The sequence below is a fragment of the Penicillium odoratum genome (genome assembly GCF_028828045.1).
Source record: "Penicillium odoratum strain IBT 22623 chromosome Unknown utg000008l_segment0_segment0, whole genome shotgun sequence".
NCBI classification, from domain to species: domain Eukaryota; kingdom Fungi; phylum Ascomycota; class Eurotiomycetes; order Eurotiales; family Aspergillaceae; genus Penicillium; species Penicillium odoratum.
The window spans coordinates 444692-458314 of NW_026643150.1; the positions used below are offsets into that span (position 1 = coordinate 444692).

General features: G+C 48.0%; 6 protein-coding genes across 6 annotated transcripts; 4 read left to right on the top strand and 2 right to left on the bottom strand.

Moving 5' to 3' along the window:
• Window positions 1-394: 394 nt before the first annotated feature.
• Window positions 395-2030, top strand: N7520_010382 (cytochrome P450; the record flags this gene model as incomplete). The annotated part of the gene is made up of 3 exons (XM_057144315.1): window positions 395-1543; window positions 1625-1800; window positions 1871-2030. The coding sequence occupies 3 exons, from the start codon at window positions 395-397 to the stop codon at window positions 2028-2030; spliced, it is 1485 nt and encodes a 494-aa protein (XP_056990069.1).
• A 609-nt stretch (window positions 2031-2639) lies between these two features.
• On the bottom strand, window positions 2640-4671 carry N7520_010383 (uncharacterized protein; the record flags this gene model as incomplete). The annotated part of the gene is made up of 4 exons (XM_057144316.1): window positions 2640-3102; window positions 3158-3293; window positions 3337-3454; window positions 3511-4671. The coding sequence occupies 4 exons, from the start codon at window positions 4669-4671 to the stop codon at window positions 2640-2642; spliced, it is 1878 nt and encodes a 625-aa protein (XP_056990070.1).
• A 1283-nt stretch (window positions 4672-5954) lies between these two features.
• On the top strand, window positions 5955-7711 carry N7520_010384 (MDM34 family protein; the record flags this gene model as incomplete). The annotated part of the gene is made up of 2 exons (XM_057144317.1): window positions 5955-6289; window positions 6358-7711. The coding sequence occupies 2 exons, from the start codon at window positions 5955-5957 to the stop codon at window positions 7709-7711; spliced, it is 1689 nt and encodes a 562-aa protein (XP_056990071.1).
• Window positions 7712-8122: 411 nt separating this feature from the next.
• N7520_010385 (CCDC47 family protein) lies at window positions 8123-9541 on the top strand (the record flags this gene model as incomplete). Its single annotated transcript, XM_057144318.1, has 3 exons — window positions 8123-8183; window positions 8248-9115; window positions 9169-9541. 3 exons carry the CDS (start codon window positions 8123-8125, stop codon window positions 9539-9541), a joined length of 1302 nt encoding a protein of 433 aa, XP_056990072.1.
• Window positions 9542-9885: 344 nt separating this feature from the next.
• On the top strand, window positions 9886-10835 carry N7520_010386 (chitin deacetylase; the record flags this gene model as incomplete). The annotated part of the gene is made up of 3 exons (XM_057144319.1): window positions 9886-10241; window positions 10355-10719; window positions 10774-10835. 3 exons carry the CDS (start codon window positions 9886-9888, stop codon window positions 10833-10835), a joined length of 783 nt encoding a protein of 260 aa, XP_056990073.1.
• Window positions 10836-11286: 451 nt separating this feature from the next.
• N7520_010387 (uncharacterized protein) lies at window positions 11287-12024 on the bottom strand (the record flags this gene model as incomplete). Its single annotated transcript, XM_057144320.1, has 3 exons — window positions 11287-11492; window positions 11548-11662; window positions 11719-12024. The coding sequence occupies 3 exons, from the start codon at window positions 12022-12024 to the stop codon at window positions 11287-11289; spliced, it is 627 nt and encodes a 208-aa protein (XP_056990074.1).
• Window positions 12025-13623: the final 1599 nt, after the last annotated feature.

The following is a 13623-nucleotide window of genomic DNA, read 5'->3' on the forward strand; positions in this document are numbered from 1 at the left end:
TGATTAGGCTAAATAGGATCGACCTTGCCGGAGTTTACCAACAGATCATCAATGCAGGTACCCTGGTTTCTTTGTTGAGCCGCACCTTCCAACATTTGAAGACGAATTGAGCAGAATGTTACAAACCTTCTTGTCCAGGTCTTTGCATGGTCGAGATACTTCCTAAGTCAAACTGGAACCTTGAATGATCGTTTCTATAGTCCATTGGCTTTCTTCTCCGGTTCCTCGCCGTACTAAGATACTACTCTATTAGCCGTTGAATCACTATTCATCTTCCGACGCATGGTCTTGACTATTGAGTCATGAGCCAAGTCTCGATGATGCTTTCCGTTTGGACGACAATGTTGGTCCTGTTTACACTAGTAAGTGCAGCAATCTAGACCAGCGGCGTGGCATGGACCTATCATCTGAAATAGATAACTCACAGACGTTGGTATACTTGTTGGTATGGGCGGTGTACGCTTTGTATTTGCATCCTCTGAGCCGGTACCCTGGTCCCAAGCTTGCGGCCATTTCGCCCCTCTGTCACCTTCTCTGGGATATCCAGGGAAGACAGCATTCAGCGATCAAAGATCTACACGACAAATATGGAGATGTTGTTCGTATTTCTTCTAATGCACTGGTCTATCGAGATGCTTCTGCTTGGAAAGATATCTATGGTCACCGGAAGAAGGGACAAAGTACTTTTGTCAAGGATCCTTCTCTATATTCTCCGACGCCAAATGGTGTCAATGCCATCATCACCGCCAATGAACAGGATCACCAGCGCATGCGCCGTCTGCTGGCTCATGCATTCTTCAGCAAAGCTCTTGGTGAACAAGAAGGCATTCTTCATACCTATGCTGACATTTTGGTCGACAAGCTGGGAGGTGTATTATGTGAACAATCTTCTCCAGTGGTTGATTTGACTCGTTGGCTCGACTTTACTACATTCGATTTGATCGGTGACTTGGCTTTTGGCGAACCTTTTGGCTGTCTGTCAAACAGCACGTACCATTGGTGGGTACTTATCATCTTGGATGCTGTCAAGGCAAGTGCGTATCTCAAAGTCTTCTGGTTTTATCCGCTTCTGCTTCCATTATTCGCTCTGTTGGTTCCAAAGCATCTTCTGGAGAAAAGAACTGCCAGTTTCAATTTGAGCGTGGAAAAGATGCGTCGCCGGCTCAACAGCAATACCACCAGACCTGACTTCACCTCATACATACTCAAGCACAGCAAGGGCGACGTGGGACTCTCGCCTTCCGAGATTGACGCCAATGCCGCTGTTTTTGTACTTGCGGGTAGCGAAACCACTGCTGCACTGCTATCAGGCTGCATGTATTACCTTCTCTGCCACCGTGACAAGTACACTTGTCTTGTTCGGGAGATCCGCAATGCCTTCGAAAACCCGTCTGATATCAAGCTGGCACGCATTGCTTCGCTCCCATACCTTAATGCCGTCTTGACTGAAACCCTCCGCATATACCCTCCCATTCCGGCTATGCTTCCCCGTCTCGTGCCGGCGGGTGGAGCCGTTATTAATGACAGTTATGTGCCTGGAGGTGTAAGTCGCTGATCATTGAGCCTTCTTATCACCATAATCTGACTCGCTTCATTATTGCGTTCATATACTAAGTCCATATAGGTTTCTGTCTCAGTCTCCTTGTACTCATCCTTCCACGCATCCGCCCACTTCAAGCAACCCGACTCCTTCGTCCCGGAGCGCTGGCTCACCAGTGCAGAGTCCAAGGATTTTGCTTTCGATAAGAAAGAAGCGTTCCACCCATATTCATATGGACCGAGGAACTGTCTGGGTCAGCAGTAAGAAATTCTAAATTCCAGCTTCGTTCTACATCTCTTTCCAATCTATCAAAAACTAACAGTGGAACAGCCTTGCTAACGCGGAAATGCGTCTGATTCTTACAAAGCTTCTCTGGTACTTCGATTTCGAGCTCCAACCCGAGTCCTTGAACTGGTCTGAGCAGAGTTCTTTTTCTCTTTGGTCTCGCCCCGCGCTGATGGTAACTCTCGCCCGTGCTGGAGGGGTTTGATCAGGTCGTATCTTTATACTTGGGCATCGGCTAGACATTGTTCTGTGTTTTGCCTTCATCTTCCGTCTTTTTGGACTTTGCCTTGAGTAATTGCTCGGGTTTGGGAGACGGTCACAATTTGGCCTGCTATGTGCGGGTTATTTGTGTCGTTTACTGGGGCTTTGACAACCTCTTGCTCTTCTTGTTGAACGCTGACGGTCCGACTATTCTTAGCTTTGAAGGCTTATGAATTCCATAGACTCTTGGGCCCATCGATTGATTTGATTCCTTCTGTTATCGTTTTTTTCCTTTCTATAGTATTCATCCCACATTTTCTTCCAGTTTGTGGTGCTGAACGGCCAACTGGATTATCACTTTATTGGCCCGGATCTCAGTCCCTTTATCAAAACCATGAAAATTGGGCAGACAGTGTATTGAAAATATCAGGTAGAACCACCGGTGTATTCATGCATAATCTATTTGCAGCTGTAATTCAGGAGAAAAAATTGAAGCCAAACGCCTCGCCATGGCGATATAAATGATGACACCACTCCCAAACAATGAAAACTCCGAATACATGCCCAGAAAAAATGCAATGCTTTATAAACAGTACGTAAGGTGAAGGTTAATTTAGAAGAAATCCTGTTCAGCCAGCCATTGTGAGTCCATGGCATAAGCAACAAGGTCAGCTGCACAACACATATCTTCATGGCCATGTTCCAGGTCCAAAAGGTTGAGCACCTCCTTGAGTCTATTCTCGAGTGTCTGCTTGAGTTGTGCAACGCAGGTTTGAAGATCCTTGGTCTGCCGTTCCTTCATACCACCAGTCACGCTTTGATCCTTGTGTTTGGTGGTTTTGCCCAATACTTGCTGTCGTTCCATTGTCCGGTTGGGAGAACAGGGAGCCAGAGCCTTTCTTTGCGGCTGCGCTGTTGGTGGAGGAACTTCGGGCTTTCTGTTTTTCAATAGATTCTTCAGAATGAAAAGTAGCCAGACCAGGTTGGTTCGTGGTGCGTAGTCTGCCCAGATACCCGGGATGTCAGGTGTCTTTTCGGTTTCTGTGGGGTTCCCTGTGTAGAGAGTTGCGCGCATACTAGAAAAACGTTAGTCATTGATTTTTCCTGTCGGACATTCAAGCATCAACTTACTATCTATAAGTGTCTCTTAGCAAAATCTCGTCCTCATCTTCGCCAATAGCATCGAAAATTTGCTTTTTATCCAAGTCGGAGGAGGCATTCTCAATAACTCCCTCTACATCATCGGGGAGATCGGCCAACCGCAAGTCTGCGCGAGAGAGAATAATCAATGATGGTGGTCTCCAATGCACTAATTCCAAATCCACTAGGAGATTTCTGGCGAGCTATCTCCATATCTGTGGGTGATTCCATCGAGCCATCCGGTCGAGTAGACCGAATACAGACATTTCCCAAATGAAGATCACGGTGCTACAGAGTTTCCGTTAGTAAAAACTCATACACGACACTCTCCCAGTCAAACTCACCTCAAAGAAAGCATACTCTTCAGCACGAGCCAAGGCCATAGCCACACCCCAGAAGATATCATAGATCTGGAAAATTGACGACCAGTGAAATTTCTCCAACTCACACCCTGCATCGTCCATCTCTATAATCGCCCATAACTGGGTATCGGGATATGACTTCTTGCTTGCCGGATTCGGGTTCAAACAATCATCCTTGGTCTTCTTGTAGTGATCCCAAGCTATCTGGAAAGCTTCCGGGAAGCGACCTTGTACCACGTGAATCTCACGGAAGCGAGCAAATCCAGGGATCGGATCAAGATACTTCAGCATTTTGACTTCGGAGACAATCTCGTCGATAGTGGTGAATTTCTTGGATCCTGGGCCACTTTGCGCTCGGAGTGGGACTACCTTGAACACTCCGTCGCCGTACGCTTTCAGTTTTGCCAATTTGGATTTAGAGACTGCTGGTCGACTGCCTTCCTCGTGTAAATTTAGCTTGTATACCTCTCCGTATGAGCCTTCGGCCAGCTTCGCGACGTTAAACATGGTGGCTGAGCGCGAGGCCCAGGTGTTGAAATTTTGGACGCTTTGTGATGATAGTGGTGATAGTGCTTCGTTGAGGATGGGTCGAACGTAGGCGTTGACCTTTGTGTCGTGGACGAATCCAGATGATCTTCGCGCCGCGGATATCTTCTTGCTTGTCATTTCCTTCGGTGGTAAAGTTCTAGTTCTCTCTTCGTTTTTTGTAGTTGCTGGCTGGGCCGCCTTGGCAACAATCCTCACCTCCACCATAGTCTCATATTTCTTTTTCTCCGGGGCTCTAGTGGGAGGTCTGTTGGTAGTGGGTACAGGTGGCGGAGATGATGGGCATGTTGATTCATAGCTGTCCTGAGTCTCCAAGTTCGTCTGGTCCCCCAAATTGTCTGGTGATGGGATGTCGGCCTCCTGGACCGGACCTGGTTTCTCGGCGATGGACACCCGGGCTAGGTTGGCCTGAATAGCTTCTACCGCCTCATCCGGCTGTTGAGGGCGAAAAATGGCCATTTCTGGACTATTTTGGTCGAATACTGCTTTGGGTGCATTGCTCCTCTTCTTGCCGTAGACCTTCCGTTGGACTGTTCTGGTGGGTTTCCGTGGCTGCGGTGTCGCGTGACACAGTGGTGAGGGTGAATTTGTTCTCATGACTGTTGCAATCACTGTAGCGAAAAAACTTTCAGAATTCGAGCGTGTTTCCGAGCGAGAAAGGTCGACAGTGGCAAGGGCGAAGGCCGTAGGGAGATAGATAACATTAATGACGATGCGCTAGAGAAGATGTGCAAGTATTGATCTTTATCCGAATATGGATTAGCGTCCGCGTTGCTCTGGTGAAGCATTCCACTTATGTCAGCCAATCACCTTGAATTGTTTCTATAACTTCCAAGATTACTTTTTGACAACTGTTAATCAGCAAATATTACGTGACGATGAATGATATATTATCTGTGTCATTGCATGTCTCACGGAGTCAGTCAACAGGTGCTTATGTAGGATGTTAACATATGTTACATTATGTACTGTACTCTGCTACACATATATCTACCATGTATATGTATCATGTGTACATATATGCATTCGATTCCAAGGTTGAAGAATCTGTCTGGGTGAATGTGAATGATCATTTCAAGTTCAAAACCGAAGTTGGAAAGCAGCTTCATGGACAGATAAAGGTTAGGATTACTGTATTTTCTCGATTCAAGGGTTAAGGAAAGACCTCACGTGAGGTAGTATCTAAAGCTCCAAGTCAGTTATAATCGTGGGGAACGAGCGTTAGAGCATGCGGTCCAATCAGAGACATCCCGTATTTCGGACAAGACACTACTCCGTATACTCGGTACTCCGTAAGACGAGAACGTGTCTGGACTCAGTCCCTTGCAAGATCGGCATAGACCATGTCCGTTCCTGGCCCGTGAAACTCCATGGTATGTCTTTGTTTTGTTTCTCTTCTCCTATTTCCCCAGTGCTATTCTTGGATGGGCGTAAAAGAAGACTTATGCATCCCATAGATTCTAAATGAAACATGAATGGTCCAATAAAGCCCCAAGTGGGAATGTCTTCGGGGCTGATCGGAAAGAGTGGGACCCGCATGCAAGTTGAAGTTGTGACGTACCCGGACTTGATTCTGGAATCTGGATTCTCATGGAGGTAAATCAAGTAGAAGTAAGGAGCGAATAGAATAGAATATAAAATGAAATGAAATGAAAGTAAATAGAAAAAAGAAAAGAAAAGGAAAAGTAGAAATTCCTAAGCAAAGTTGACATGTTCCCGACCCAGTGACTTGTGACTTCGGGATTTTTTGATTTTCTTTTTTTTCTTTCCTTCTTTTCCCTCCTGAAATTCGCCTCCACTTCCCCGGTTGCGCCGATTTCCCTTTTCCTTTTCATCTTGAATTTGAACTTGAACTTGAACTTCCTTCTCAATGCGAGGGCATGGCGTTCAACTTCAACTGGTCGCCTTTGATGGCAGACGCGGGTTTCTACACTCGTGCTCAAGAACTGCTTACAGCTGCCCTCAATAAATCCCCGAAACCTCCCATCATTGTTGATGATATTATTGTAACTGAACTCAACTTGGGCTCTATGCCCCCTGATCTGGAGATTTTGGAGATCGGTGATTTGGCAGAGGATCGCTTTCGAGGAATCTTCAAAATGTCGTATTCTGGAGATGCCTTTTTGACCCTTAAGACCCGAGTCCAAGCCAACCCACTCAACACCTACTTAATAACTCGCCCTTCTTTCGCCTCACCAAAACCACTGGCAGCCGCGTAAGTCTCTCCGGGAGTTGCGCGTCGGTCGCGGTCGCAGCGCCAAGCTAACCTGCATCGTCATCTAGTACCCCGCTCACCATCCCTCTCCAAATCACCCTCTCGGATTTCAAGCTTTCCGGCTTCGTCATACTCGTTTTCTCCAAGCAAAAGGGCATTACCGTTGTGTTCCGAAATGATCCGCTTGAGTCCCTCAAGGTTTCATCGACCTTCGATTCTATCCCATTCGTGCGCGACTTCCTACAGAAAGCGATCGAAGCTCAATTACGCATCTTGTTCATGGATGAGCTTCCCGCGATCATTCATCGGTTGTCGCTTCGTCTATGGGTTCCGGAATATCGCGCAGGGGAGGACGAACAGAACGAGACAGAGAATACCAACCAAGCGACCAGCGAAGGCCCCGGCCAAGACCCGCTGGCAAGCCCGCCACAGGACCCCGTCGACTCGCTTGGAAATGCGCTGAATGAATCCGAGATCGCGTCGTTGTCGCTGGACTCCTCAGTCGAGACCCATTCACTGTTCTCACAGAAGAATCTTCTCCGCCTTGCCGCTCTCACAGATTCCCAACGTACCCTGTCGTTATTTACTCCCTCCATCAATGAGGTGGTTTACCGCGCCTGGACATCCACTTCCGATCCCAGCGAGTTCCCTGCCAGCGTTATATCCCCCTCGAGCCCTGGATTGTCTAGAGCGCATTCGCAGGTCGGCAGTACGTCATCTATCCACGAGACTGGTAGTACGCTCTCCATGCAAAGCCGACCCTCTCTATCCAGCCATTCGGTCAGCAGCTATGGCCTTACCTTGGGTGCGGGACGTCACTCCAAGGCCAATTCTCGAAGACGGAAGAAGCGTGTGGTGGACTTGCGTCGTCCCAAGACGACTGATGATGCCATGAGCGTGAGTGATGATGGAAGCCACACCGAGTCTACCAGCCCTCCTTCCATCGCCTCTGCGCCCTTACCTGTATTGAACGAGCAATCCGATGACCCAGTGACTCCACCGTTGTCTCCCCAGTCCGAATTCCACCTCCAGCCAATCCCCGAACGGGAGCGAATGAGCATTTCCCGACCAGTGCGCCGGACTAGCGTGGCACATGAGGAACGGCATGCTCATGACACAATTCGCGCCTCTCAGGTTCCGGACGTGGATGCTACTCCTCGTCCCTTGCGCGCCAGCTTCCACGACGAAAAGGCCGAAGCTGGACCTTCCTCAGGTGCTGCTCGACACCCTTTGCCCGCCACCGTGCTTCCGTTCACCAAAGAAGACGAGGCGACCAAGGGAGATTCCGTTGATCCTCGTCTTGTTGAGCGACTGGCGGGTGAAATTGCTCGTCGAATGCGCGAAGACAAGCTTATGACCAACGCCTGTAGCAACTTCTGGGCTCGCTCTCAGGATGATGCACCGCCGGCCTACGGCCATTAAACACTCTTTTGATATTGTTCGAGCAAGACTCGCTTTTAATGACCGCTACGACTTTAATTTGTTTCTCATTATCTTGTCACTGTTGATTTGGATTGCTTGGAAGCGGGACTGTACTAAAATTGGGGGTTTCTGTGGATGTTTCTTTGGCGTGGATTTTCTTTTTTTCGGGGCTTGTTTTGGATACCACGCTCACTTGAGTTTATTTTTGTATATAATCTTGGGTTTTTAGGGATACAAGGGATATACAGGAGGAAATCTAAATTTGGACTTTGGTTATTAGATGTGTCAATTGTAACAAAAACTGGAGAATTGAATTGCGTGGGGGACGCTAGTGCCGGCGCAGCTTAGCTCCGCACTTCATTTCTCTCAACCTCCTTTCCCTTCCACCCACCATCTTGTCTTCATCCAACCATGGCGGGTGTGTTCAAGAACGTTTTTGGCAGTCAGCCATCTGGCGCTGCCTCCGATGATGGTAAGCTTTATTTTGCGCAATTGAATCTCCCCTGATCTTCAATCTAACCGCAGATCCTCCGTAGATTTCGCCGACTTCGTCGAGGCCCCGAATCCATCGCCTGCGTCCCTTATCGCCGACTCAACCACCAATGCGGCTGCTAATACGCATGGCGCCGTTGCCCCATACACGGCATGGTACCGGATCTGGGAACGTACCTCTCCCAAGGACTTCATGCAAGAGGCGATGATCATGCCATTTGTCCTGATCCTCGTCCTCTTCCATGTCTGGGGTACGAGGAAGAACCGCCGCAAGGCGCGCGAGTGGGCTCAGGCTCACGTTCCCTCTCTCCAGAAGGAGTTCGCTGTGGTTGGATTCGATGGCATTGCCCGTATCCGCGAGGAGGAGACCATCACTGTGGAATTGGCCAACCCCGAGAAGAGCTTGAAGGAGAAGTCGGCCTCCGAGTTCACTACTTATGCGACTGGTCGCCAGAACGTTGCTTTCCTTGACATCGCTCTGAAGATGCCCAAGCGCTACAACCCAATCACCTACCTCATGGAGTACGCCTTCAGCTTCTTCTTTGAGAGCTGGGAGGCTCCCAGTGAAAAGTACGAGGCTCTCATGTATGCATTCGATGGCAAGGAGAAGGATTTGGTTCCGGTCTTCGCCAAGGATACTCCCCTGAAGGTGAACAACTCCACCTACGACGGATTCATCTGGGCGGTGGTTCACAAGAGCCACATGCGCAAGTTCCGTACTGATCGTTACGATGCCTCAATCACCTTCTCTAAAGACCACCCCAAGCTCCCCTCTTGGGTTACTGTGATGTCCGAGAGCCATGAGATCACCGAAACCCTTCTCAGCAAGGAGCTTATCGAGGCCATTGAACAGGCTGGCAATGACTTTGAGTTCTTGATTGTGACTGACCAGCCCATTGATAAGCCCACCAAGTAAGCTGCCTATGCCTTGTAGCTCTGTATTTTATCAACTAACGTTGTCTTAGGATTGATGAGACTGTTCCCAAGAAGCGTGTTCAGCTCTCGGTTAACCTTTCCTCTGCTGCTGGCTATGCCGCAACTCTTCCCCTCTTCAACCAGTTTTTGCGCTTTGGCGACAAGCTTGTCGCAGCTGCCCACTTCCGGCCCGAGGTTATGCGCAAGGTCCGCAATGTCCGTGAGGAGGAGATCAAGAAGCTACGCCGTGTTGAGGAGGAGGAGAAGGCCGAGGAACGCAAGCTGGCTGCCGAGAAGATCAAGAAGGACGAGCGTGAGCGTCTTCTGCGTGGTATGACTGCTGAGGAGCAACGCAAGTACCTGGACCGCGAGAGCCAGAAGGAGCAGCGTCGGTCATCGAAGCGCATGACCCGTAAGGGTTAAATGATCTGCAGATTGGAAATCTGGGGATCTTCCTTTTCTTTGTCTCTTGCCTCGACTACAACCTAAGTTGAAGTTGAGGCAAGAGGGAAACTGTTTTAATCTGCCTTTAACTATACTATTTGTCCCCAGATGTAATCATATCTTTTTATGGGCGATCGGAGGTTAAATGTCCTGATATGAGGTGATTTTATGTGAAATTTCAATGTTCAAAAGATGTACAGGATTGGCAAGCACGTTGTTCGTGCTTGTCATTTGCTCGATCCATAACTACTCAAACTTGCATTTCACTGTTCCTGTATTCTCCCTACAATCCCATACTGTCTACATCATTAGCTGCATCCATCATGCATCTTGGCGGCCTTCTGACCACTGTATTTCTTTCCGTTGGCCTCTCGTCATCCATTGTTATACCCCGATCCTCAACTGTTCCCGCCCCGACGAATGATCTCGATTTGACCAAGCGACAAGTGTCCCCTATTCCATACGGACTCATCATCACGCACTGCAACATTCCAAACACAGTTGCACTCACCTTCGATGATGGTCCGTTCATCTACACCGGCCAGATTCTCGACACTCTATCCAAACACGGTGCCCGGGCAACTTTCTTCCTGAACGGCGTCAACAAAGGCAACATTGATTCCTTCCACGACTTGGTGCAACGCACTATATCCGAAGGACACCAGCTTGGTTCTCACACGTATGTACATAACTCGGTCCCCAATCCAGCAACCACAATGAATCCACCCCTTCCCACAACCCGGATCCAGACCAGATGATACCCAAGCCATTCAAGCTAACCATCCCCATCAGATGGGGCCATCTCTCCCTCGACACCTTAAGCTATGCCGAAATCCTCGCCCAAATGACCAACCTTGAAGACGCCTTCATGCGCATCCTGGGCTTCTACCCAGCCTACATGCGTGCTCCCTACCTGATGGTCACGGCCGATGTTTTAAAAGCAATGACAGCCCTGCAGTACCACGTCATCGGAGCCAGTATCGACACAAAGGATTACGAGAATGATCATCCCGATCATAGCTGGCGCAGCTTCGAGAAGTTTCGAGCGGAGCTGGATGCTGGTGGGACTATTGTGTTGGCGCATGATACTCATCAGACTACTGTGGAGGTCCTGGTGGATAACATGTTAGCGGAGATTAAATTGCGAGGACATGAGAGTATGTTTTCAACTTTGGTGGGATTTGAGAGTTCTTTGCTAATGGGATTCTTAGCGGTTACTGTTGGTGAGTGTCTTGGGGATCCTCCGGAGTTCTGGTATCGCAACGGTCGGTAGGCTTTTTATACTTGGGGAGAAGGGTATATTGGTCATTGGTGCTTGGGCCTGGATTATGGGTGGGATTCACTATTGAGTTTCAGACCGGCATTCGTTTTTCGGAAGTGTACATCGGCTATTCTTATGAGTGATGTGGTTGAGACATGGAAATGGTAGTGTGTACCAACTGTCACACCAACCTTAATCCTATTAAACTCTGTTCATAAGTAAGTGATTGAATTCCTGCTAGTCAATGTAAAGAAATCTGGATGACCCTGTCGCTCATTCTTGTCTTCAACCACCTTCGTACCGAGAACAGAGACATTTACTCAATTTCCTCAAACCAAACGATTTGATCTATATTCTATAAATTGTATATCTACTCTATAACTCTATAGGAAATGCGCTCGCAAAGCGACAAGCATCAATGCCAAACAAATGAAAGTCATTCAAACATAAGATCCAGAATCCCCTACTGCTTGCCAAAGATCTTGACCCGCTCCTCAACAGGCTTCTGCACCTTCTCGCCAACCGTAGCCTCAGGGCTACCAAAGACCATCTGAGCGAGAAGACGCCACTCAGAAGGCACATTCCACTGCTTAGCAACAGGCTCGTTGATGAGAGGGTTGTAGTGCTGGAGGTTAGCGCCGAAGCCAAGGGACTCGAGAGCAGTCCAGACTAGATTGATGTTAGTTTGGAAGAATACAATTCAATGGGGATGGAATAGACGTACGGAAGTACTGGTGCATAGCGTTGGACTGGTCAGCCCAGGTCTCGAAGTGGTCTTTATAAGTAGCGAACTTCTCCTTGTAGGGCTGGATGTGTGCGGGGTCTTCGTAGAAGAGGATCTGGATCAGGTTAGTATGTATGTTTAGAGCGCTGGGGTATGTAGAGTGTGACATACGGTTCCGAAGGCAGCCTTGAACATCTGCAGCTTGGGCAGGGTCTGGTTCTTGAATGTTTCTTCGGGGACTCTGCCGGATGCGACAAGGCCTTCGAAGACAGAGGCAGCGATGTCCCAGAGACGCTCGTGCTCGTCCTTCAACAGAACAACCAAGCGGGTGGACTGGGTGTTGAACGCGCTGGGAACGTTCAAGATAGCGGCATTGACAAGCTCCTCGATCTTAGCATCGGAGACGGTGCTGTTCTTGCCCAGCTTGTGGATAGAGCGACGGTTCTGAGCCGCTTGGATGAGAGCGTCGATAGACATGTTTGCGGGTAAAGGCTTTGAGGATTGAGATTGAAGTTGGGATGTGACAGTAGTTGACAAAGGGCGGAGAGGGGAGACAGTGGAGAGGAATTGGAATTGGACAGATAAAGTCGGGCGTGTAATGGATCCCAAGCGGTAGATGGGTAGATGAGAAATTGGTCGAAGAACGCGGGTTGCCATTGCTTTATATTTGGATCTGTACTGTACAGTTGAATAAAATTTAATTTTGCCAAATTTGTCCTTATTCCGCTGCTTATATATAAAAATGGTTGATAGAACAGCTTATATCCGCTACCCCTGGCAACGGAGGCGAAAACGCGGAATTACGGCGCGTGGCTGAATAATGGCAAAGCTTGATCACCATGACTAACCTTGTTTCATCAATTCTCGGAAGCAGATCTCGGAAACAGATTTTATTCTATGATTTTTACGTACAAGGAACTGCAATGAAGACTCTTTGTTTCTAGAAACATTCAAACTTGATTTAATTTGGAGTAGCAAATGGGTATCTCTTAATGAAATAGCGGCAGCAACTCAGAAGACCAATTAAACAATGTATATGTAGATAGACATAGTTTCCACAGAATTCTTTGCAGAAAGGGAAGTGGTCAATCATCATAGAAGCTGTATACCCGCTATAGTATTTGTGTACGGATTTTGAAGGATATAATACCAGATTCGCAAAAAACTGGAGGAAAGACTTAGATAGATTAGTATCAATCTCAATAAGAAAAAGTGAAGATTCAATTGCGTTAAACCTCAGAGACCCGTCTTGAAACATGTTCCATTTTCTCCAAGATCTTTGCAGAGAATGGAAGTAGTTCATCATCACTGAGGGGACTCCATATGTCAAGATCAAGACGGCGTACCTGAACCAGTCGGACCGTTCCCGCTAGTGGGGGGTGGCGTCGGGATCTATCATTCCGGAAACATTACCCAGGAATTGATAAGTGTTTGAACTTGATAGGATTTGAATTGTGATCAGATCCGGATTTGTTAGTTAGGTGGTCCATGGGTGAATGATTGCATCGTTTCCCTGATAGAATGAGAAGAAGGAAACTTGTCGAGATTGCCATTTTGAATGTTCGATGGTTTATTTCGGGAGTTGCAAGGTTGAGTAGACTATGCTCTGGATGATCTTAAATAGTTGTTCCTGTGTAGGGGCTAGGGCATCGGCCCTACTCCTGAATCCCTGTTTTTTGAAAGTTTTCAATGGATCGTAACGTCATTTATGGACCCATGCGAGATGATACCGGGTCGGGTTCTCGGCGTGTGGGTCTACTTCGTACTCGATAGCGAGAAAATGAAGATTTTTCAAGAGAAAGGGTATTCGACGTTGGACTTTTGGATTTGCTGTTTAGTTGTTTAGCCTAGGGGTCCTTAACATAGAGGAATGAGTGCGCCACTGAGTGACTTGTTCACTATATCAATTACCAGGACTTGGGTTCTCATGGCATCCATGGATGGTCCGAGTCTCTTTGACCGAGTATTCTTCCAGTTCTTGGCAAGGGTAGCATGCACGGATCAAGTTGTCCAGGCACCCAGATGAACAGTTTGATCATGGGAGAACCAGGTCAAAAGCTGTTGGGGATGGTTCAG